A 23,854-nucleotide genomic window follows, 5' to 3' on the forward strand; every position below is an offset into this window, starting at 1 on the left:
GAATTGAATATTGACTCTCAACGATTTCCGATACCACGCAATCATCAATTGCTATCAATTGGCTCTCTTTGGGCTGAGATTGCTGAAATGGGCATCCCGTTAGGACTGTGGCAGTTGCCCACTGGACACAATGGCACCGATCAGGAGAGGCACAAAGTGAGTGTAAATAAACTTAGCTTGACTTCTGTGATCACAGAATCATCCTCTCTTTCTCTGCTGTTCTTCTTCCTCAGACGCAAGCTGGCCGGGAATTTGGACGAGCGCCAGGCACTGTGGATTGGCTTCCAGGAGAGAATCCCAGAGCGCTTCCAACACCTGGCCAATGACGCCAGCTTCGCCGATATGCACTTCATCGTGGGCGCTGAGCGTGTGAAAATGCCCGGACACAAGTTGATCATCGGCATCTCCTCATCGGTGCTGTTCAGACAGATGCGCACGTCTTCTGCCATCGAGATCCGCGATGTGTCGCCGAGTGTGTGGCTGAAGGTGCTCCAGGCCATGTATGGTGGGCAGATGGAGACAATTCTCACCGCTGAGACGGTTCTGGGATGTCTGAAGTGTGCCAAGCGATATGATCTCAAGGATCTGCGCTATCAATGCATGTATTTCATCCGGCGTGAGCTTCTGCTGCAGTCTGACGATGACATTCCCGTCAGCATGCTGGACAGCGTCACCATCACCGAGGCCATCAACATGCGCCGCGAGATCTTCACACCCGCCACCACTGCCGTCAGCACAATCCAGTGGCGCTGCCCTTTCCGGCTGGACGCCCACGGTTTGGGCGCCACGGAGTTGCGCCGCCTCGTGCAGATGCACATGCGGAATCTGGAAGTGAGCCACATCTTCAACACGGCCGCGGATTGGTTCCGCACGGAGTGTCGCACGCGACGGATGCCGAAGAAGCACAAGAGGATGGATGAATTCCTCCTCGAGCGCTGTCCGCGACTCAACTTTCCCGCCATGACGCCCGGACAGTACAACAGATGCATCGAGGGCAGTTGTCATCTCACCGCTGAAGATGTGGAGCAGCTGCACGAGGTGGCGCACAGGAAGCGTCGTCTGGCCATCGGGAATCGCCGGCAGATGCACGGACCAGCGTCCGGCATTGCCAGCCAACGTGCCAAGGCGGGCATCTACGAAGTGCCGCTGATGAAGACCATCCGGGTGATCAAGGAGCCCGACTCACTGGAGATCCTCAATCGCACCATCATCAGCCTGACCAGCAGCAAACTCATTGTCATCCATGGATTTGCTGTGCCGGTGCGAAAGGACACAGAAGCCGGCTTGGCTGTTCTCTCCATCTCACCGCGGAACAGAACACTGACCAAGACCACCACGAGTGGCATGAAGCGCCTGATTGACCAGCAACACGATCTCCTGTACGTCCTCCTGCACAATCCCATCCTCGTGGAGCCCACGATGGAGTACAAGTTCAGCATGCGCGCCCTGTCCGGCGCCTGTGCCGCCCTGGGCGAATTCTACGATGAGATCGTGGTGAATGACATCAAGTTCACCATCAGTGGCTTCCAGCAGACCTTCACGCACGCCCTCTTTGTCCTCTTCGAGGATCCACGCATGTACGCTGACGTCACGGCGCTCACGATCATGGATCTCATGGCGTTCGTTCGGCGTCCGCGTCGAGGCTCCAACAGCAGCCCGGAAGATCAGGATGACCAGGAAATTGAGAGCAGAGTGTGAAAGAGAAGAACTGCTTTTTTTTTGTAAAGTACAACTAATTGTATATTTTAACCATGACGCTCTTAAACAATAAAAGACAGATTAATAGTGATTTCTTATTTCAGTTCATAAAAGTTACGAATTTGACCGTTATTACACTGCAAAGACACAAGACGCGTCTAAAATGGCGCTCAAACCTTGAACTTCACTTGCCCACATAAACACGAAAGCAATTCACTTCCGGAAGCTAATTGTGTAACTTTGAGTTTAAGATTTTGGGCGCAGCAGTAATTTGAAACTTCTTTGCGCATTCTTGGCCCTAAATTAATCTCCGCCACTGTACAAACGGTTTGTTTTTCAAATTCGTGAAAAAAAAACATAGAGCTTTAGACGAGTTTGACAGCCGGCTGTCAAATCTGCGCCCGGAAAAGTGTGTTTATGTTTACATTTTTCAAGTTTTCTTCAACTTCAGTGTTTTTGCCGGAAATTTAGAAAAAAAACTGGCATTATTTCACGAGAAATGTGATAAAAATTAAACTTCAGTGAGAAGAAGGTGAGAAAATGAAGGAGAAATCACACATTTTATCTGCCAAACATAATAAAACTTTTTTTTCCCCTATTTTCCAGTGCTTCTGAAGTCTGCATTGACCACAAGAAGTGGAGTGTAAAGCGTTGGCACTCTCAGGACAATGGCAGGCAACAATCTGGGCTCAAATCACTTTGCCATGCTGGCGAAGTCGCTGAAGATGCGTGAGGAGTTGCGCCACAGGGACAAGCAGGATCAGCTGGTGCAGGAGTTGAACCAGCAGCAAGACATCTTCGTGCACACGCTCATTGGCGCCCGCGAGCTCGAGCTCCTCATCGCTGAGTTCAATCCCGCGCGGTGTGACGAAGTCAGCGCCGCCGATTGGATCAGAGATGTGGAGAAGTTGGGCAGCATTCATGGCTGGGCGACGGATCAGTTGCTGCTGTTCGCCAGCATGAGATTGTCCGGCGTCGCACGAATGTGGTACGAATATTCGCTGGACAACATTGCGAATTGGGAGGACTTCAAGCGGGAGCTGCTGATGAACTTCCCCCGGACAATCGACACCACAGAGATGCACGGGAAGCTGATGGCGAAGAAGCGCGGCGCCAGTGAGACTCTGGAGGAATATTTTCACTCAACTGTGAAAGTGGCGAAGCGAATGAAGTTGACTGACGACTCAATCAAGGATTATCTCATCAGAGGTCTGCAGAATCCGAAGCACGAGGTGATTCTGTCCTCCATCGGATCCTGTTCACTCACGGGATTCCTTCAGCACATGGTGCGCCTGGAGGAGGACTCCAAGAGGACAACTTTCCAACCCGGTGAGCCTGATTTTCAGTCCTTTTCATAATTTCAAGTTTTCAAGCAGGAAAAATGAGGAATTGACAATAATTTCTATGAGATTAAGAAAATATTTTCACATTTTAATATATTTTTGTGGATTTATTCCTAAAGAATATTGAAAAGAAATTTTTTGTTTTATAGAATTCAATGAAATTCAGCGGAAATTCGATGAAAATTTTTCACCAAATTCGAAAAACAAATCTTTTTTCTGCTAATCATTGACTAAAAACCTAAAAACAAAGATATTTCGTGAGAAGAGAGAGAATATTATGCACGAAATGCGATATAAATGGCGTCCCTCACGCCAACTTTGCTGCCCTCTGGCGGTGATATGTAGAGAAAATAGTCGAATATGAAGAAAATATTTAAATTTCATTTGATTTCTTTCAATATTTTGCCTGAAAATAGTCAAATTTTGATTGTTTTACAATTTTGATTGAATATAAGACAGAATCGATTTGAGTTTAGTTGAATTTCTCTTGCATTTTAGGCTCATCGCAGCCTATGTCGAAGAATTTCCCGCCTGCGCCACAAGCAGGACCGTCAAAGTTCTCAACAGTGCCGCCAGTGAAGCAGTTTGGCGACTCAAAGGAGTTTAGCAAAAGCAAAAGTGTGGCTTTGAAGAAGAAAACACACTGTTTATTCTGCAAATCCGACGATCACATGGTGTCGAAGTGTCCAAAGATGAACAAGAAGCCAAAAATCACGACTGCTTCGCTTCCAGCGTCACTTGCTAATCCGAAGAAGGCGTTCAGTGAGGCGGAATTGGAGTATTTTGCGAAGATGAAGGAGGAGAAGAAGAACAATTGGGCGGTGAAGATACAATTGGATGATTCTTCCATACTGAAGATCAGACGGATTTTGGATGATTTCGACAAAGATGCGCCGGAGTATAAAACGGTGCACAAGAATTATCAACTGGTGAATGGCAAAGTGTACTACAGAGACAAGGAGGGTTTGCGTTTTGTGGTGCCGAAGCAATTTCGCAGTCTCACGCTGAGTTATCATGATTGCACAGGACACGCTGGCTATATTGCCACACTGAAGCACTTGCAGCGTCTCTTCTGGTATCCACAGATGAGTGGAATGGTGACAAAGTACATCAACAGCTGCATTTGGTGCAGACACAATTCGCGCGGAAGAGCCAAAGCGAAGGGCGCCGTGAGCAATGGTAAAGATCAGTCGAAGAGATTGATGACAATTCCCTTCTATCACGTCTTCTTGCACTTCTTCGGTCCCTACGCCAAGACCACGGCTGGACATGAGTTTGTCTGCGCGATCATTGATGTGCGCACGAAATTTCGCATCCTCAAGGAAGTTTGTGAGCCAACGGGGGAAATCGCCGTGAAGATTCTCAACTTGTTGGCCGAATACTTTCCCACGCCCACTGTGATCATCACCCAATCGCCATTTGTCGCGGACAACTTCAAGGCCTACTGCACGGACAATGGCATCACGCAGAGACTGAATGCCGATCTCAATGTCATGATGACGGAAACGCTGAAGGACATCGATGACGCGCTGAAGGCAAAAGGCGATGGACAGCCGTGGGATCAGCGATTGCCACAGATTCGGGACAAGATGAATTCGACGCCAACGGCGACGAACTTTCTCGCGCCCACCAGAGCCATCTTCCACTACATGCCGTATGACATTTTCATGGAGAAGATGAACAGCGCCATGGCAATGGATCGACCAGAGTTGATCTCCATCGCAGATGAATCGGAGGATTCCGACCAGGCGGAAGACGCGGAAGCGGAACCCAAGGCAGAAGCAAATGAAGCAGCTTTTCAGCGCGGCGACGTCGTCTTGCTCCTGAAGCAGACTGTTAAGGAAGAAAGTGCTGAGAAACCGCGTCCTCGCTATCAAGGTCCGTACGTTGTTAAGAAAGTGCTGAAGGACAACAAATACATCGTGTGCGAGACGAATTCTATGCGACGACAGGCCAAGAAATTCGTCAAGGAATGTTCGGCTGATGAACTGAAGAAATGGCCACATTATGATGTATTCAAAGAGTTTTATAATACAGTCGTGTGAGATGTAATAAAAGGAAAATGTCGAGGTTATGTTTTTCACGACGGTTTATGTCATATTTTGGATAATTTGCCTTTGCAGTGCAAATTTTTTTTGCAATATTTTCCGGGTCGCTAAAATAAACAACTAGAGAATATTTACGACCCTTTTTAATGCACTTCCATCCGAAGAAAAGGACATAAATTGCTCGTTTCTGTTGCTGACAAAAGTGTTCTTGATTAATACGATCCGAAGCATCTGTCCGGGTGTTTTTCTTGACAAATATTAAAAATTCTTGTGCTTAAAAGCTTTTAGAGGTAATAAATAAATATTTTCTCACGTTTATTGTCCTCAAAAAGACTGAAAACCTTGAAAAACTTTTTAAAATGTGTCAAAAAATATCGATTATGTGCCGATTGCTTCAATTCTTGCAATTCTTGCAATTCCCTGGAAAAGCCGCCTTTGATTGATATTCATAATTCATTTTCATCGCGTCAGTTGAAAGAGGTCGATTTAAGTTTCTCTCACTGTCTTTACAAAACCTGCCAAACATAGAATTTAGACGAATTGGCGCGCTGTCAAAATCAGCTGTTTCGTTTCGGATTCGGCGTTTGTTTGCAATTGTAATTCCACAAGAAATTAATAATTGTAGATTAAAGTGTGATATAAAATATTAATAAGTGTGTTCTTTCTGTCGATTTGACAACACGTTTTGAGGAAAAGTTATAGGAAAGTGAGTAAAATATCTGATTTTTCTGTTCACGAACGTATTGTGTAATTATAAAAAGTCGGCATTTTGCAGTTTTTATTGTAATTTTTCCTTGAGTTGTTGGAAAATTTTGTGTCTTCCGCATTAGAATATTTTCTAAACTCTATACATTGCGAGATTCTGAAGAAAATTCAAAAATACATAAATGCTTTTAAATTACACTGTAATTTATTAATTAACATTCTTTGTAAATTATTGTAATAATTATATGGATTTCCTTTTTTACGCACAGCACAGAGAAACAAATATGTCAAATAATATTGATCCGAGATTCTACAATTTTGCGGGATCATCGCAATCCAATGACAATCAATATCAAATGTATGGACAACAGAATTTCCATCAACACCAACACCAAATGCCATCTCAACAGCAACAATTTGGGCAGCAGCAGCAATTCCAGCAATTGCAGCAGTTCGTGAGGCAGTTCCAAATGCAAAATCAATTTCAGAATCAGCAAAACTATCAGCAAAATCAGTCATTTTCTCAAGCACCACAAATTGTCCCTCCTCCGAATCCGCCGAATCTCTCCTTTGACCAGCAAAGCCATTGGACACAAAATCAGCATCAGCTGAATCAGGAAGAGCGAAGTTGGCAACAGAATCAAAGCACTGAAGAGCCGGAAGAGCATCCGCATGACGAACATCGGGAACAGACGGAGAAAAGATCAAACACACAAAAGCACATCAAGTCAAAGATTCACTGTCATATTGGCTGGCGTGAAATTCAGCTGCTCATCAGGGAATTTAATCCAACGAAAAATCGCGATTTGAGCGCCAACGAGTGGACGAATGAGATCGAGAGATTGGGCAAAATTCATAAGTGGGATGATCTGCAAATGATGTTGTACGGAACAATGATGCTGAAGGGCATTGCGAAGACATGGTATCAGTACTCACTGGAGATGATATCGAATTGGGAGGACTTCAAGCGTGAATTGGTGAAGAATTTCCCAAAAACTGCCGATGCGACTGACATTAATTCAGCACTGAGAGCAAAGAAGCGTCGAACTGATGAGACGCTTGAGGAGTATTTTCACTCAACTGTGAAATTGGCAAAGAAGATTAAGCTAAATGACAGTGCCATCAAAGATTATCTCATTAGAGGTCTGCAGAATGCTAAGCATGAAATAATACTGTCTTCAATTGGATCTTGCTCACTCACTGGATTCCTTCAGCACATGCTGCGCCTTGAGAAAGATTCAGGCCAACAGTCTACTTATCATTCGTCGAGTTCCAACTACAAACAAGATCGATCACCTGAGAGATCAACGGGGAGAAAGAGACCTTATTCACCCTCGTACTCTCCCGGTAAGAAAGATAAAGCGGCTAAGCCGGATAGGATAAGAAAGTGCTTTCTGTGTTTGTCCGAAACGCATTTGGTGCAAAGTTGTCCAGAAAATATCTACAAATCCAGCGTGAACACGAAATCTGACCAAAAAGGTGATTCAACGGCGAAGAATTGCTTTATCTGCGGAGAAATTGGCCATTTGGCCAAAGAATGCCCAAAATGTCCATTGCCAACCGCAGATTCACGAGTTCTGCAGCACGAAAATGTCAACAGACGGATAAATTTGGGCGATGATTTTGATTTGGAGATTGATGATGAAATTGGAGATCAGATTGATGAAGTGTTGGATCTCGCTCAAATGTAGGCAGAAAAATGTATTTAAAAATGAAATTAATAAAAATTCTTGTAATAAAGTGTATTTATACCCGGGAATTATTTACCTTAATTACAAAGATGCACAATTTTACACGCCACACTTGAGAAACATCGAATTTTAGACGAGTTTTGGAATGACAGCGCATTGTTGGTGTTTTTTGTTCTTTCTGCACTCACAGAAGTCTCACATTTCCTGTGGAATATCGGCAATCTTTCAACAAAAATCTTTGATAAATTCATCCACTAAAAATCCCACTTCTGATTCACATTGAAATACATCTGGGAAAACTCTCAAGGAACAGGTAAGAAAGGATGGGAAAGTACGCTTTGATTGGAATTACCATCAATAAGGACATAAGAAGCCAATTAAATCTCTTTGATGCTAAAGAGTGATTTCCCGCGTGAGGAAAAAGGAGTTAAAGCGAGGAACTTGTGATGCAGAACTCAATCGAAGATGTGCGAAAACCTGTGTGGTTTTGCCTATGAACTCAAATAGAGTTTCAAGATGTGTTCTTGGACGCGTTTTTTTGTGCCAGAGGAATGTCAGGGGACATTTCTTCTGTGTGTCTACTGTGTGTATTGCAGACAGCAGATGAAGATCTGCGCGCATCTTTAATTAACCACAGGATTCTTTTGTACAGAATCAATACTTTCGCATTGGAAGAACTTGAATGAATTGAATGAACTCGTAATGTTCATTTACTAATACTATTATTTTTTATTTCCAATTATTCGCTATTTCTGTAATTTTAAGTGGGATTTTAACTTCGTTCATCCTTTTTTTGCGTTGAACGATCTTTACAAGTGAATAAAATGTTTGATTCATTTCATGTTGGGAAAAAGCAATTTTCATGATGAAGAAAAGCTTACAGCTGACAAATTCTTTTTACAGTGAAAAGTGTTGAAAAGAAGAACTCTTATAAGAGTAAAAGACAGTGAGAGTGAAGATATATAAGCCATTCGTTGGTCTTGAGCATAATCTTCTGCTTGCTATTTCAGGAATTGGTTGAAGAATGGCAAATAACGCCTTTGATCCTTCGTACTTTGCCGCATTGGCGCAAAGTATGAAGAAGCGCGAGGAGACGCGCGAGAAGGAGAGGAGAGATTTGCAGCAGCAAGAGGAAATCAAGACGGCCATTCACGCTTTTCTGGGTGCGCATGAAATTGAGCTGCTCATCAGAGAGTTCAATCCGGCCAAGAATCCCGATTTGTACGCCTCTGAGTGGATCAATGAGATCGAATTGCTGGGCATCATACACAAATGGGAGCCATATCACTTGCTCCTTTACGCCAGCATGAGATTGTCCGGCGTCGCCAGAACGTGGTACGAATATTCGCTGGACAGTATCAGTGACTGGGATGACTTCAAGCAAGAGTTGATCAATAACTTCCCACGATCCATTGACGCGGGCGAAGTGCATTCCAGGCTGATGGTGAAGAAGCGCGGTGCCAATGAGATGCTCGAAGACTACTTTCACAACACTGTGAAGTTGGCCAAGAGGATCAAAATGGACGACGACTCCATTAAGGATTACCTCATTCGTGGACTGACATCGCCGAAGCACCAGGTGATCCTGTCCGCTGTTGGATCGTGTTCCCTCACGGAATTCCTTCAGCACATGCAGCGTCTCGAGATCGACACTCGCTCGCCTCGGCGTCAATCGCCTCAGCACGAAGACTCCCGTGACAGATCACGCGAGCGTGCTTTTCCGCCACAGCGCCGTCACTATTCACCCGACAGAACGTCGAGTGAGCCGAAGAGAGTTCGGCGGGACAAAGAGTGCCATCTTTGTGGATCGCATGATCATTTGGCTGCTCAGTGCAAAAGCCGAAGTCAACATTTTGATAGAACACGATCAAAGGAAGTGAGATCAGACCAACACGCCAGTTCGAGGAGATCCAGCAATCCAGGCAAAAGAATTTGCTACAATTGCAAGAAGGGTGGCCATGAGGTGTTGGACTGTCCGATGCCAAGGCAACCACAGCACAATTCAGATCGGAAGAAGCATCATTATGGCCAAAGGAGAGGCAAATATGATGATTCTGACTCAGAAATTGATTTGGACGCTGTCAATGTTGATAATGAGGCTGAAGATGATGATTTGTGGAGAATATAGTAAGTCATTTTGATCCAATGAGAGAAAATATGGCTAAAAACATCCATAATTCACGCTTTGTAAAGCCAAAATCAATTATATTTTATCGTACATACTGCAAATTTTTTTATTTCCTGGAAATCAACTGGAAACTAACTAAAATCTATCTAAAAAGGATTTTCTTCCTCAAATTGCAGATTTCAGTATCTTTTCGAATCATAACCTGTAATAAACATTGAATATTCTTAAGAGATATTGACGAGAATCTTTCTAATTCAAAATTGCAGCTGTTTAGTGAAAAAATTGAGATTATGTTTGACTTTAGCGCTTAAACTGCTTGTTTAAACTGCTATTTATGCTAAAAATAAGTCACATAACCTATAAAAACTTGGCTTGTTCCCTTGACTTTGACTATTCTGTTGAATAAACATCACTTTGTTCAGTAATAAATAACGTTTATTTAATAAATTCACAACAACTGTTAATCACCTGACAAATTCGTGCTCCTCCTCTAAGAGCGAGTACAGACTTGTAGGTTAGCCTCGAATCGATGGGAAATGGGATCAATCCACTGTGGATGAGCTTGGAAATGTGTAAAGCTCAAATCAGCGATAAATCGTGGCTGAACTGGCGCTAAACACAATCAGGAGTTATTCTTCTTTGTCGACACTAGCGACAATTTTGCTTCGCGTGCCTTTCGCAGCTGTTAATTGATTTATTTTATCAAAAAGCGTGAAATTTTGCGAAAAATGGAAGATTCGCAGAAGAATTTAATGATTTTGAGATGCCACGACAAATAATTTGCAAGATCTCCGCCATTTTGTCCATTTTGAGCTGTCAAATTATTCGGGGAATCATTTGAATTTGGCTAACCCCATAAATATCGGTTGAATCTTCGATATATCGAGGGATAAGTCGCGTTTTTGGCTCAACCAACTGTCAGACACACTCGAGCTCTCGCTTATCCTCTCTTGGATCACCTGCAAGTCTGTAATCGCTCTAACAGATACTGACTGGGTAGATAAAAAAAAACAGAGTTAACTCGTAGTTTGTTTCCTGAATGTGTGTTCTGGACATCAATTGCACGTGACGCCATTGATGTAGTCCTGCTTCTCGTGGTGCCACAATTTGACTAGATCCTCCACATTGTCTGACCGCTTGAACAGGACACCAAATTCTGGACTGAGGCGCCACGCGAGCGCCACAGCTTGCCGTGGCCAGTTCCAGAACACGATGGCCTTGCCCAGGATCTTGAGATCCGCCACCAGTGTGTTGAGGTTCATCGCCACAGTCACGTCGATGCTCTGCACGTAGTGTCCATTGATGATGATCAGGGACACTGTGTCCGGTGCATCGAGTGTGTACTTGAGCACCTTGTACTTGAAATTCTCCGCGGCGGAGAACACCAGACTCTGATCCGGTGAGATCTCCAGCAGCGCCGTGTCTAGGATCTTGCGCACATCGTGCGCCGTCGCGGGTCGCGCGGTGGTGTACAGGACAAAGAGGAGATTCACCGCCACGCCAATGACAATGCCATACTCCAGTCCGAGGATGAGGCAGGATATCAGGGTGACCATGAAGGGGATCACCTCAATGCGACGCGTGCGCCACAGCTTGAACAGCAACTCGTACTCCACCATTGAGAACATGGCGGCCAAGATGACGGCGGCGAGAGTCGTCTTGGGGATGAAGTAGAAGGTTTGGGCGAGAAAGCCCAGAGCCAGCAGAATTATCACACCCGTGAACACACCGCCGAGTGTCGTGCGAACGCCACTGGTGTTATTCACCGCTGTCCTCGTGAAGGAGCCCGTGATGGGCATCGAGAGGACGAAGGAGCCCATGATGTTGCACATGCCAAGGGCGATCATCTCCTGTGTGGCGTCCACGGTTTTTCCCTTTGCTGCAATTGAGAAAAAGGCAATGAAAGGTCGTGATATACTATATGAAGTCGTTACAGTTACTCACAGAAGGCTTTGGCCACTGCGACACTCTCGAGAATTGACACCAACGGAATGGCCACAATTCCCGAGCCCAAAGTGTGGATCATTTCGCTGAAGGAGACAGTTTCGTTGGCCACAACAGTGGTGAATGGCGGTGGTCTGAACGGTGGCAGACCCGAAGCCACATTCCCCGTGAGCGTGAAGGGCGTGTCATCGTGATATTTGTACAGAAGATACGCCAAAACAGTGCCTGTGATAACAGCAATGGCATTTCTCGACAGTGAGAAGTATCTGAAGAACAGCCGCCAGCGCTGAATGCTATTGAGTCGCTGGAAATATTAGAAAATATGTGATAAAAAATGGATGAAAGTTTAAAATGAAGTCTCTGAATCTAGTAGAAAATACACAAAGGCAAAAAATCCCCTAAATGAAGAAATGGGAAAAATTAAAAGAAATCAAATGAAATTTAAATATTTTCTTCATATTAAATTCAAATTAGGATATTTGATTATTTTCTCCACATATCGCCGCCAGAGGGCAGCAAAATTGACGTGGGGGACGCTATTTATACCGCAAAATCGCGAGAAATCAAGAAATGATTGAATAATCACAAAAACAATGGTCTCAAAACGCGAGTAACTTCCCCTTGAGAACCCCCAGAATTGGAGGACTTCAGTGAAATGTCCCAGTGAAAGGATTTACCTTCAGGACTAGGAGAAATGCTACAGTGCAGACGCCTAGAAGTGTGTCCCAGAGCTTAATATCACTGATATGATGGAAGAAATTGCTCCACGCCTCGATGAAGTCGTTGGCCTGACCCGGCAAGCCGAAGAGGGACTTCAGCTGTGTGCTGGCAATCGTAATGGCGGCGGCTGAGGTGAATCCTGCCGTCACCGGAATGGAGATAAATTGCACCAGGAAGCCCAGATTCAACACGCCCAGAAGGAAAATCACAACGCCGCTCAAGAAGCAGCTCAATACTGCATAATCAGGACTCGCCGTGACGTAGTGAGCCACCATCAAGGACATGATGGCAGTTGGACCTATTAGGTATTATTAAATTAGGTATTATGATCTTAAATCTAATCATATTTGAAGTGCTTAAATCTCTGAAAACAGATAAAACCCGGATTAAAGTGTGATAAGTCAGAAATACATGTAAAAAAAAACAGTTGGAAGAGTCTAAAAAGCGATAGAAAATGCCATTAAAGACGTTCAAAAGTATCAGGAATAAACTTACCAATTGTAATATCTTTGCAGCTGCCAAAGATGAAGTACATAAAACACCCCATAAATCCAGAATAGAGTCCATATTGAGGCTCAAGTCCGGCGACAACAGCATACGCTATTCCCTATTAATTGGTTGAGTTAAGTGAGTGAAGAAAAACAGTGAGATTCCAACATTTTACTGCCTTTCTCTTACCTGTGGAATTGCCGTCAAAGCAACAGTCAGTCCAGCAACAAAGTCAGAGAACAAATAGTTCAGTTGATATTTCGGCAGCCAACTTAGCACAGGAAATCTCTTAAGCAGCGTCGATTTGTCACAAAATCCTCGAACTTGTCGCTTCAATATTGGAAGTATCGCAGGAAATTCTTCACTAAAATCCTCTGGCGGCGCTTCTGCAAAGAATATTAAAACATTTAAAGCTGTTCCAGCTGGGAATATTGAAGAATATTTGGGAATGAATGGGAATAAAGGGCTAAATTTCATGGAATACGAAGAATGTGGGATGAAATGAAAGGAATTTACTAAGTTTTCGAATTTTAAATCTCGAAAAACATGCTGTGAAGCCAAAGAATAGAGAATAGAGAAGAATATAGAAGGTGAATCGAACCCGCGACACTTGAAGATCTTGTGCAAAATTCTCTTATGGGAGATTTTTGCTGGAATTTGTGCAAAAAATCTTTCTGCCTAACGACGATTTCGATAAATATAAGTTCGATTTGGGAATGGAGTGAATATTTGGGAATTGTTCGAAGGGATATTCTAGAAATGGATGGAATGGAATGGAATTATATGAGGAAAACTCGAGAAATCCTCGATATTTGTAGATTTATTTTCCATACACCAAAGAAATCATCACTTTTTTCCCTCACTTCAAAATACTTCTGAACGGAAATGTAAGTGATTATGGAAATTTATTTACAAGCTTTGATTGACAAAGGCATCCGACGATTTATATTCACGAAACATTCTTTATTGTTAGGCGACAATAATGCTGTTTTTTTGTCAAATCTTTTGCCAGCAAATTAGCTTTAATGCTATGAAATGAATGGTATTTATCATTCTCATGCCGAATTGTCTACAATTCTTCAGTGCCAAGCAATTAAATCTGATAATGTTACATAAATAAATCCAATCCAGCACACATAATTAAGTTTTTAACACTCTGTGCCTTGTTTGACGAACAATTTAATCCCTAAATGACCAATTTTATGCTACTCTGTCACTAATTTGCCCATGACAAATTTCCCTAATTGAAATGATAATCAATAGTGCAAATATTTATCGTGAGTTGTGAGCGATGTTCCAAGAAAGCTTCGCGAGTAGAGTAAAGTGTGACTTTGAACATACACCAAATGCATGACCATTTATTTGATGAATCATGGTTTATTTTGCAAATTATTGACCACAAACTTCACAGTACTTTTCCCCAAAAATGCTCTTTCTCAGGTGATTTTTTTCGCAAAGAATGTCACTTCTGTGAAATGTCTTATGGTAAATCCCCAACGAGAAAGACGATGGGAAGAGCAAACAGCAAATTGTAGAGTTTCTACCAAACAAGGGGGAGATAATACAGCCCAGAAGTGGTGTACGAAGTACTTAAGAAGTGGAAGTGTTAAGAAAAAAACCTTTCAATCATGCTTTCCAGCGTGCTTCTTTTTCTGACTAATCATCCTGATTCTTTGGATTTCTTTAAATTTGTGCAAAGAAACAATCTTTTTCTAGGTTATGTCACGAATTTAGTGAATATTTTGCATTCTAGAACATCAATTCTTTATGCTAAAGTCACCAAGATTGTTAATCATTGGCAGAATTAAGCATTCTCGCGTTCTCGCTTAGTGCCAGAGCTGTCTAAAGAGTCCAAAAACCATTTTTGTATGATAATTAAGATTGATTAACATGAAATTACAACATTCTACGAAAGCACAAGAATTGTTAGGAATTCTGCATGTGATTTATGGTGTACAGATTTCAGACATATTAACACTCCCTTGTGTGTATTTATTGAAAGACATGTAGTTTGATTATCAGAACTGAAAGTATTATTTAATTTGTTGAGCAAACAAAGATAAAGCGATTAATTTGCATCACAATCTTCAAGATTTTTACTGTCTTCTCAACTTTGCATAATCTTTATAAATACTGGAAAAATTATATGTACATTTTCACTGTTTGTTTTTCTTGATCAACAACGATAACATCAGCAATTTGTAGTACATTATAAATTATTGCCAATTAATCGCCTACTTTCTGTCTGATTACATTGCAAAGCACGATCGCTAATCAATGTGTGAACAGAAGTGCTTCTTCTTTTCCACCGCGCTTCCCCTAAGATTTATCAGGCGACAGCAACAATTTCGACAAACTTCCATCCGGTATCGATCCGAATTTCACGCGTGCCATCTGATAAATGAAGAGGCGTTTTGATAAACAGAAGAAATCTTGTCGCGATGGGAAATTGTTTGGATTACAAGTCATTTTTTTTATCTCTGGCGCATTCACGATTGCCACTCCAAAAATGTCTTAAGTGTTTATTCTCAAGTCACAGAAAATCTATTCCGTATCAATTTTGACACATTTTCTCAGGCTCGTCTCGCTTTCTTATCACTTTGTCGTGAGTCTGTGAGATGCATATTTAATTAATTTCGATATTTCCTGCTGCTTTGCATTTCGGAAAAGCGACTAAAATGACCTCAGAGAGGTTGGAAATGATGAGAAATATCATTTCTGATCAACTTCTGACCGCAATATCTGCCCCTTGAAATAGAGTTATCACATCCTTTCATCCTGGGATTAGGTGTTGATATTTTCTTTTATAGGCTTGTTATTGTGAAAATATTTCCCTAATCTTTTGGCCAATAAAAATTGAAAATGATTCTTCATGATTTATTGCCTTTTTTGCCTTCTCGCCTGATTTTTTTCTCGCGGCGCTTTTCGCGATAACGCATTGCGTACAATCTCAAGGAGTAATCTAATGGCGGAGCATCACTTAATATCGCAGTCCTTGGCGGATTTCATATCAAAACAGCTTTGCAAATAGGAACAACAAAAAGGTGTTTCGCGCGCATTTTCTCTACTTCACACATCTTTTTGAAATGCACTTCATGCTTTGATATCGCTGAAAAGTCCCTCCTCCCGCCCAGTTTATGATCCATTGTGTTTATCTGTGCTATTGTCGAAACCGACGGGTGAATCGAAAACTATGAAAAGTCGTTTTATCATTGTTTTCGTCTTAATTTGTTCTTCTTGTGTGGAAATTTTGAAATTTTGCATCTTATAAAACAATATATATGAAAAATCTTATTTTATTAATTGTCATGTTTTACGAATGAAAAATCGAATATTCAACAGTTTTTCCAGGAAAAATGTCTCAAAAATTGCAGTGAAACGCATAAAACGCCTTTTAAGAAAATAATTTTTGATTTTCAGAATTATCGTAAAATGTTTTTTTAGACTTTGAATAAATATTTCAAAAGTTCAAATAAAGTATGAAAAATTGATTTTTTAGAACTTCTTTTTTGATAAAATTGTCTGGAAAACTATTAAAAGTCATCTTTGAAAAATAATATTTATTGTTTTCAGTCAAAAAATTTCAATAAATACCAATAAAATCAACTAAAATAATAAATTCAGAGCAATATTTGCACTTTGAAGGACGATTTGAAGGCGTTTTGAGGGTTTTGATGCTAAATTTCGAACTTGCTTTGTTGAAAAATGGCAATTTTTAGGCTTTTAATAGTTTTCTTTTCACCCGTCGAAATGTAAAAACGTTCATTGCATAATTTAGCAATTTTGTTGTGAGTGTTGTGTGGAAGTTCAATGTCTAGGACATTGAATTTCCCGCACGTTTCACGAAAAATACACAATTTTTCCTTCACACTTTTGCCGATGCATCTTGATTGTTGCAAACTTGACCTACATTTGCAACGTCTTTTGAGATCTCTTGCACGTTTCGATTACCTTTTCCTGTCACTGTTATGGAACTCCTCGAGAATACCATCTTTCTTGGCGCGCGCGCACGTTTGTGTGTGTTTCTTCCGCAACTTCTCGAGTAAAAAGATTGCAATCTTACGAATTTCTCAATATGGAATTTCCCACGGAATAATTATCACTCTCACTGAATTAATTTTCTTTTTTTTCGTCTTCTTCTCGGCTTCAAGTGAAGCCAGAGCACGTTCGGCTTCAATCAAAGCATAAATTCAACTGATGAGAAGTCTGTCCGATAAACCCGCGAAACGATCCCATATACTTCTCCAGCCTTATCTGTCTGTCTCGCTTGATCGTGAGACTTTTTTTCCATACATTTGTCAGTCCCGAGTTGACGCTTTTCTTGCGCCTCCGCATTCAGAAGCACAGGAAAATACATTTTGCCAAAAAGGGTTGCTAATATTGGGGATGCAGTGTCACTTTGGTGAATCTTCGGTTCATTATTTTGCTGTCTCTTCAAAATTTACATACAAAAATTATTGAAAACAATTTAAAAAAAAATAAGGAAAATGTGAATTTTTCACCTGAATAAGCTTGAAAAAAAACCAATTAATATGCAAAATTGCTTAAATACTTGATCTTTAATCGGATCTTTAATCGATTTTACGCAAGGTTTTACGCTAAAAACAAGTGTGAAACCGGAAAAATCTCATAATTTCTGTACATTTGAGAATCCTTAAAAAATTTTACGAAAATGTGATAAACAATACGCCATCTGTAGTCGAAAGTTAAGATCAAAAAACCATAAAGTGTCCTTTAATCGTTCGGTATTAAGAAGTGTTTCTTAAACTTAACCTCAAATTGCATTTTTCTCACAAAATATTCAAATTTCTTTTCTTTTTCTTAAATAATTTCCAGAATATAAATCCTTTACTTAGTTTTTCCCATTAAATTTTCTGTAATAATTTTTTAAAGTTTCCATAAATGATCTTCAATCTGGTTGAAATCATTCTCTTTTCTCTTAACGCTCTAAAATCTATCTTCACAATACAATTTTCCACCTTCTTCTCAAAATCCTGCACAGAATTCTCAAGTCGTGTCTTCAGCGGAACTTTGAGGCACTGGAAATGTATATTAGCAAACCCCTTTGTTTTTTTTTGTCAGTGCGACAAGTGAAAATCATTGCGAAGCATTTGCAGAAATTCCACTGATGCATTTACTGAATGCGCGATTTTATCAGCACGCGCACTTTGGCGGAATCTGCAGAGCCGGAAAGTAAAGCCGCGGACAATGTCACAGGTAAGAAAACCCCACACAAATCACCAATTTGGGTTGCAAGCGATAAGAAAGCTCAATCGAGAGTGTTGTAATTGAATTAAATGTATCGCCGGCCTGAGGCGCCTCGCAAGGTATTCCGGCCACAGATATCATATATCACGCTGCCTTATCGCGCATTTTATTGCTTCATTCGCGAATTGGGCATAATCACGGGCGTGGGAGAGGAGAAAAAAAAAGAGAACAAACAGCAATAAAAGCATCCACTTCCGAATCGCCACTTTGGACTTGCATTACTTTGATAAAGAGATAAAATTGAAACTTCACAGACAACAAAAAATTCGCCTTGACTAAAGTCATATGGAGAGTAGTGAAAATACCCGTCGTTAATTAAGCATGTTTTGTGAATAGAATAATCAAACAAGGCGATATTTAGTTGTGCTTTAAGTGCTAATCTTAAGCATTATTGTTAATAATGAACAGGAACTTTTGCAAATCACAAGCGTGAAATTCTGTTAAGAGTATTTTTTCTTCTCATTCGATTTGCTTCATTAAACTCTTAAATGTTGAAATGTTGTTAATGTTTTTTTTCAATTTCAAGCTATGATTTTACTTATAAAGAATATCAATAAGTGAATCAAAAACATAATATGGCTCAAGTCTGTAGAATTTGTACGAAAAACTCTCAACACTTCTCAAGATATCAGACTTCAAGGATTCAAAATATTGCAAAAATTGAAACACTTCCACTTTCCTTAACTTCCACTGATTTGTACACCACTTTTGATCAGAATATTTCCCCCTTGGTGAAAATCACAATTCTTCAGGAGATCAAAAGTTGAAAATTTATCGTTAAACCGTGTAAAAATTTTCCGAATTTACATTAAACACATTTTATTAGTTCAATTAAAATGTTTTTCATTGAATTTTAATCATTAATCATGACTTTGAATTTGAAATAATGGTAAAAATACAGAATGACTTAAATTCGTTCAATATATTCCACTTTTACCACTTTTGCAATCGTAATTTTAATCAAAATAATTAAATAAATTGCAAAACAAGGATTTTATCATATTAATAAGTGTTCATAATTATTTTCCAGTCACAGTAATATTTAATGCGACAAATTAATGATGAATTTATCATGTGAAATCATTCTCATCACTGTGATAAAAATTTAGTCACGTAAATTCTCAATAGTTTCGTTGAATTCAAAATCAAATTTTGCCTACATTTCGGCGCCACTGAGCGGATTTCAACAATGTGTAACATCTTATCTTAAGAGCTCTTATCTCTCCGCATGTTACGCGTGTGTTTAGCATGGGCGTAATTCCATAAATCCGCACATGTAAATTCTAATTTATGACAATGAAAAGGAAAATTTAATGTGTTTTTTAGCCAGTAAATCTCCCGTTTTCCTATATTAGAAATATTGCCATTTAGCTCATCGTCAACTTCGCATTGGCATTGACGATCCTCATTGAGCCAAGGAAGTGAATGAGTGGAAAAGAGAGAGAAGAAGTTCTCCTCTGACAATTGTTTTTGAGGAAGGAAGTTAAGTGAAGAAGGATTACAACTTGCCACAATTTCATTTTATACCATAAATTTATTATTATTGAATTGTGACACTTTATTTCTCTTCTTGTTTTACACTTGCGCGCGCGCACGCGGTGCATTTTATTGGAAAATATGGTCGAAAGCCAGGTTGAAAAAACAAGCTTTTCACACAGAAGATGAAATATAAATCACAAGGTCAAGGTGTTGAAGGTATTTCGAAGAGCCACGTGAGTATTTCCCATTGCAGACACGTTTCTTTTCTGCTTATTCATTACATTTTTTGACACTCACGATCATTAAACTGGTAATGACCCAGTCAAAAAATACGTTTCACTTCGTTTTTTTTCTTCTTCTTCTATTGGAAGGTGAACTCTGAAGACTCCCCGAAAATACCTTTAAGAAACCACATAAAGAATTTAAAGTAGGTTTTTTATCTGTCAAATAATTTGGAGTAAAGCATGAAATTCTGTCACATGATATTCTCGAAAATAATTCAAGTGCAAAAATTGAGTTTTTTCAGTCATCTAACATGTGATTGTCGATCAAGGTAAGACGCTTCTCAAGGCCTCTGATTGACTCCTACAGAATCTTAGGGTGAAGGGGGGAAATGTTAGAGAAAACCGGTTGATTTTTGACTTCAAAACACACGAAATTCCACTCGTGCACAAGACAATCATGAGAGCATTTATAGCTCTTGAAGATACATTTTCAGCCGCAATCTCTTTGGGAAAAGTGAATAAATAAATTTCGATTTCTAGTACAAGATTGCGATAAATATTGATTTTCTGAATTTTTGATGTCAAAAACACTGAAAATTATGTTGAAGTCAAACATAACCTCAAAAATATTGAATTGAACTTGGAAAATGTTAATTTAGATCAATTTTGCATGATTTTATCATCTAAAATGCTTCCAATTGGAGTCTTTTAAGATCTCTTAGTGTTCTTTTTGAGGTTATGGTCGGAAAAGATGCTGAAAAAAGAGATTTTAAATTGATTTTTTTTTCAGAAATATCGAATGGAAACTAAAGAAATTCATTATAATTTGGGGATAAATGTGAAAACATACGACAAATTTCATATTCTACAAGTGTCAATCAATTATAGAATTCCTGTACAGAAACTGCCCCGCATTCCCCTACTGCAATCCAATGTGAATCCCTTTGTTTCAACTCATAAAGCTCACTTACCAACTATATTTAACTATTGCTATTGACATAATCTCATTTAAGTCACACTCTTCGAATATCTTCACGTGGCAACACAGAGAAATTGACTCATTAAGAGATTAGAAAAACTATAGAAGACTTGACAGAGAGTGAAGCAGTTTATAAACGTGCATTTTCACGTAAACAACAATATCAAGAGTGAATATTGTCAATATATTTCCAGTCATTTCAAGTCACAGCGGCGTTAAATCAATAATACTATCTAAAAGTTATCAGCATTATGTCACCCAGAAGACTTGCAGGATTCAATTTTAAGAGTTAAGGTCTGCTGAGTGTGAAAAGTCAACAGCGATTCACAATTATCGCAGCATAGCAAATGCGACCCAGACAAGCAGCGACTTATGTTGCGCCGTCTATGAAATATGGGGGCTCGTCAAATGCCTTTTACTTCCATTTTTATCGTCACACTGAGGGAAAAGCGGGTGCAGAAAAAGTCCAATGTTTTCTTGCATTATTCTTTGCTCATTATATTATCCCGTAAACATGTTTAATAGAATGAATTTCAAGGAAACTAACAAATAGAATGAGACAGTAAATTATGAGGAAGACTTTTTCCACATCACTTTATGACTTTTCTTTAACACACTCCTCACAGAATTACTACTTTTTGAGGTTATGGTCGATATTTTGATGATATCATGAGTAATTTTCCGCAATTAAATTAGAATCTTGTCCAAAAGTTTCCCCCATAAAACTTTTTATTACGTAGAATGGCACTTCTCAATCTGTATAAAGAGTAAATATGGAGTTTCAACACGAAAATGGGCGGGGCTTCGAAGTGGGAGGCGCTTATGAATTGAACAGTTTTATTGTGTGTTATTTTTTGGGCTTTTTCACAATGTTTGATGTCCTTAAGGCCAACAATTGACGAGAATTTAGACAAAAGAGCCTTTATTGTTCAAGTAAAATAAGTAAAGATCACACAAGAAGGAAAATTTTATACTAACACTGCCCCACAGCGGGGCAGAGTAGTCATATTTATAACATATTTTCATTCTTCTTTAGAGGAAAAGTCATGAGTTTTAATGCCCAATGCAGGGCATTTTCTGAAGCTCATCCACTTGCCATTCAATTAACACTCATTCATACTTGTATTGCTAGCGCTTGACCGAAAGTCACTCCGCTCTCCCCTAAATCACACTTTCCCACGCAACAAAGCCCGTGGAAACGTAAGAGTTCAATGAGCTCGTCAAAAGTGAGGAAAGTGACTGCTGAAGAAGCCCACAAACATGGGAATATCTGGTCAAGGTCGAGCGTGTGCCTTTGGCGGATGCTCAGATGATAAGAGTGTATAAAGTCGGAAGAATGAAAGGAAAAATCAGAGCGAAATATCAAAGTAAACTCAAAACACACAAATTATTATTCTTTGCCAACAAGAGAAGAAGAAGCAGAAAAAATGGTGTTTGATTTTATCCTAAGTGAAAACAGCATCAGCACAAAATGATGATGACTTACAAATATTCTTATCAGGAAAGTTAACTCACCGCCACTAATTCCAGTGTACATTTTGCTTGAGATTATCAAAGGCGTGTGCTTGTGATAGGGAAAGAGATTCTTTTTTTTTTACAATCCACTTTATATCTGCTTGAGGCACGCTTGGTCAAGATTTTTGGTCAAGATCTTGGTGAGAAACGAAAAGAAGACAGAGAGTTGATCACAATTTGAGACACACAATGCTGTGAATTACTGTTTATCCCAAGGGGGAGATAAAATGTCTTAAATCTGTACACCAAACACTTCTAAAGATCTAAAATTTCTACATGAATCTCTCAAGTTATCATCCGATATTTCTGTAATAATAGACTTAAGAACACATAACCTTAAAATATTACTAAAAAATCTTTAAAAACTCCATTTCTAAGCATTTTTCATTTGCCAAATGAACTCTAAACTGCTGATTAAGAGTCAAAATAGATCAAAAAGTGTTCTAAATGTGACATTTTCAAGTTTAAATGACTCTTTTTGAGGTTATGTTTGAATTCAATACATCTTGCAGTGTTTTTTGGCATCAAAAGTTCAGAAACTAACGATCTATTTGACTTTAGCATAAGAATTGATGTGCTAGAATGCGAATTATTCACTAAATCTCTCTTTAATTAGTTACATAACCTAGACAAAAAGATTAATACGTTTGTTTCTGCGTGAAAATCGAAGGAAATCCAAAGGATTTGAATGATTTGTCAGTGAAATTGGCACTCAAGAAAGGAATATTGTAAGCTTTTGATCATTTACACTTCTTAAGTACTTCGTACATCACTTTTGGGTTGTATTATCTCCCCCTTGGTTCTTCCGATCGAAAGAATTGGAAAGAAGATCAAAACTCTCTTAATCCCACCTTTGTTTCGTCCACAAATTTCAGACAAAACGATTAATTGTGTTGCATAATTCTCTCTCACTTTTTGTCTATTTGCTGGAATTATATATTTTTCGACTTATCAATCGACATTAACTCTCCGCGCGCGCGATAGTGGAAAAAAACACAATATATTAATTTCCCGCGAATCGCACATTAACTCCTTCACCCAAAATTAAACAATGCCACAACAGCAGATGAGCGCCAGTGACTCAATGTGCCAATTGGAAACAGAGCACTTTAAATTGAAGGTGAAGATCTTCATCATCCGAAATAAGAGGTTGAAAACACCAGTGAAATTTTTACATGTGATAAAATTTTTCCATCAATTTGTCACGCGATTTCAGAGCACTGTGAAAATATTGAATGAAACACACGCGAGTCTTCTTCCCAACTCCGCGATTCTTTGCGTTCCCAAGAAAAGGTCTGGTTTGGGCCGAAATGCAGACACAACTGACGCTGTTCGTGTGCTTGTGACGCGAAGTCTATGCCATGTGCGCTGGAATTCGTCTTTTTTTCTCGCCTTCATTCAATGAAAAACCGAGCAACAGGTCGATTGGCGACAATGTCGCCAGCGTGTGGCGAATAGTGTAAACACGGCACACACTGACTGCCATGGAAATAAGTCAGCCGTGCTGTTGCTGAGGACACTTTGACCCAGTTTCACTCCACAGCTTCGCTCCATTTTATCTCCTAATCATGCATAAAATGCCACAACATTCTATTGTGAAAATGTGCAACGAGTGATAAAGAA

At 39.9% G+C, this 23,854-nt stretch overlaps 4 protein-coding genes across 5 annotated transcripts; 3 read left to right on the forward strand and 1 right to left on the reverse strand.

The window, feature by feature from the left end:
* The first annotated feature begins 2,103 nt into the window (after positions 1-2,103).
* Positions 2,104-5,207, forward strand: LOC132266005 (uncharacterized). Its single transcript, XM_059766827.1, has 3 exons — positions 2,104-2,230; positions 2,305-3,027; positions 3,540-5,207. The coding sequence occupies exons 2-3, from the start codon at positions 2,367-2,369 to the stop codon at positions 5,084-5,086; spliced, it is 2,208 nt and encodes a 735-aa protein (XP_059622810.1). The 5' UTR covers positions 2,104-2,230; positions 2,305-2,366; the 3' UTR covers positions 5,087-5,207.
* Positions 5,208-6,070: 863 nt separating this feature from the next.
* Positions 6,071-7,547, forward strand: LOC132266080 (uncharacterized). Its single transcript, XM_059766917.1, has one exon. It carries the CDS (start codon positions 6,079-6,081, stop codon positions 7,483-7,485), a length of 1,407 nt encoding a protein of 468 aa, XP_059622900.1. The 5' UTR covers positions 6,071-6,078; the 3' UTR covers positions 7,486-7,547.
* A 93-nt stretch (positions 7,548-7,640) lies between these two features.
* Positions 7,641-9,613, forward strand: LOC132255488 (uncharacterized). The gene is made up of 2 exons (XM_059751550.1): positions 7,641-7,798; positions 8,496-9,613. Exon 2 carries the CDS (start codon positions 8,510-8,512, stop codon positions 9,611-9,613), a length of 1,104 nt encoding a protein of 367 aa, XP_059607533.1. The 5' UTR covers positions 7,641-7,798; positions 8,496-8,509.
* Positions 9,614-10,660: 1,047 nt separating this feature from the next.
* On the reverse strand, positions 10,661-23,549 carry LOC132255487 (sodium-independent sulfate anion transporter-like). 2 transcript variants are annotated; one of them, XM_059751549.1, is made up of 7 exons: positions 23,083-23,549; positions 22,232-22,367; positions 12,956-13,152; positions 12,773-12,884; positions 12,235-12,575; positions 11,558-11,861; positions 10,661-11,492 (listed from the first exon to the last, which is right to left on the reverse strand). In XM_059751549.1, the coding sequence occupies exons 2-7, from the start codon at positions 22,251-22,253 to the stop codon at positions 10,669-10,671; spliced, it is 1,800 nt and encodes a 599-aa protein (XP_059607532.1). In that variant the 5' UTR covers positions 22,254-22,367; positions 23,083-23,549; the 3' UTR covers positions 10,661-10,668. The 2 variants fall into 2 exon arrangements, with proteins under 2 accessions (XP_059607532.1, XP_059607530.1); XM_059751547.1 differs by lacking the exons at positions 22,232-22,367; positions 23,083-23,549 and adding an exon at positions 16,718-17,178.
* Positions 23,550-23,854: the final 305 nt, after the last annotated feature.

Source organism: Phlebotomus argentipes, unplaced genomic scaffold (assembly GCF_947086385.1).
Source record: "Phlebotomus argentipes unplaced genomic scaffold, Phlebotomus argentipes genome assembly contig_5, whole genome shotgun sequence".
NCBI lineage: Eukaryota > Metazoa > Arthropoda > Insecta > Diptera > Psychodidae > Phlebotomus > Phlebotomus argentipes.

Excerpts from the sequence above, each read along its gene's own strand:
- LOC132266005 (XM_059766827.1), top strand. The coding sequence starts at position 2,367 with ATGGCAGGCAACAATCTGGGCTCAAATCACTTTGCCATGCTGGCGAAG. Across the intron at positions 3,028-3,539 it reads GAGGACAACTTTCCAACCCG|GCTCATCGCAGCCTATGTCG; the intron begins GTGAGCCTGATT and ends CTTGCATTTTAG.
- LOC132255487 (XM_059751547.1), bottom strand. The coding sequence starts at position 16,757 with ATGGTATTCTCGAGGAGTTCCATAACAGTGACAGGAAAAG. Across the intron at positions 11,862-12,234 it reads CATTTCTCCTAGTCCTGAAG|CGACTCAATAGCATTCAGCG; the intron begins GTAAATCCTTTC and ends TAATATTTCCAG. Across the intron at positions 11,493-11,557 it reads CGCAGTGGCCAAAGCCTTCT|CAAAGGGAAAAACCGTGGAC; the intron begins GTGAGTAACTGT and ends TCTCAATTGCAG.
- LOC132255488 (XM_059751550.1), top strand. The coding sequence starts at position 8,510 with ATGGCAAATAACGCCTTTGATCCTTCGTACTTTGCCGCATTGGCGCAA.
- LOC132266080 (XM_059766917.1), top strand. The coding sequence starts at position 6,079 with ATGTCAAATAATATTGATCCGAGATTCTACAATTTTGCGGGATCATCG.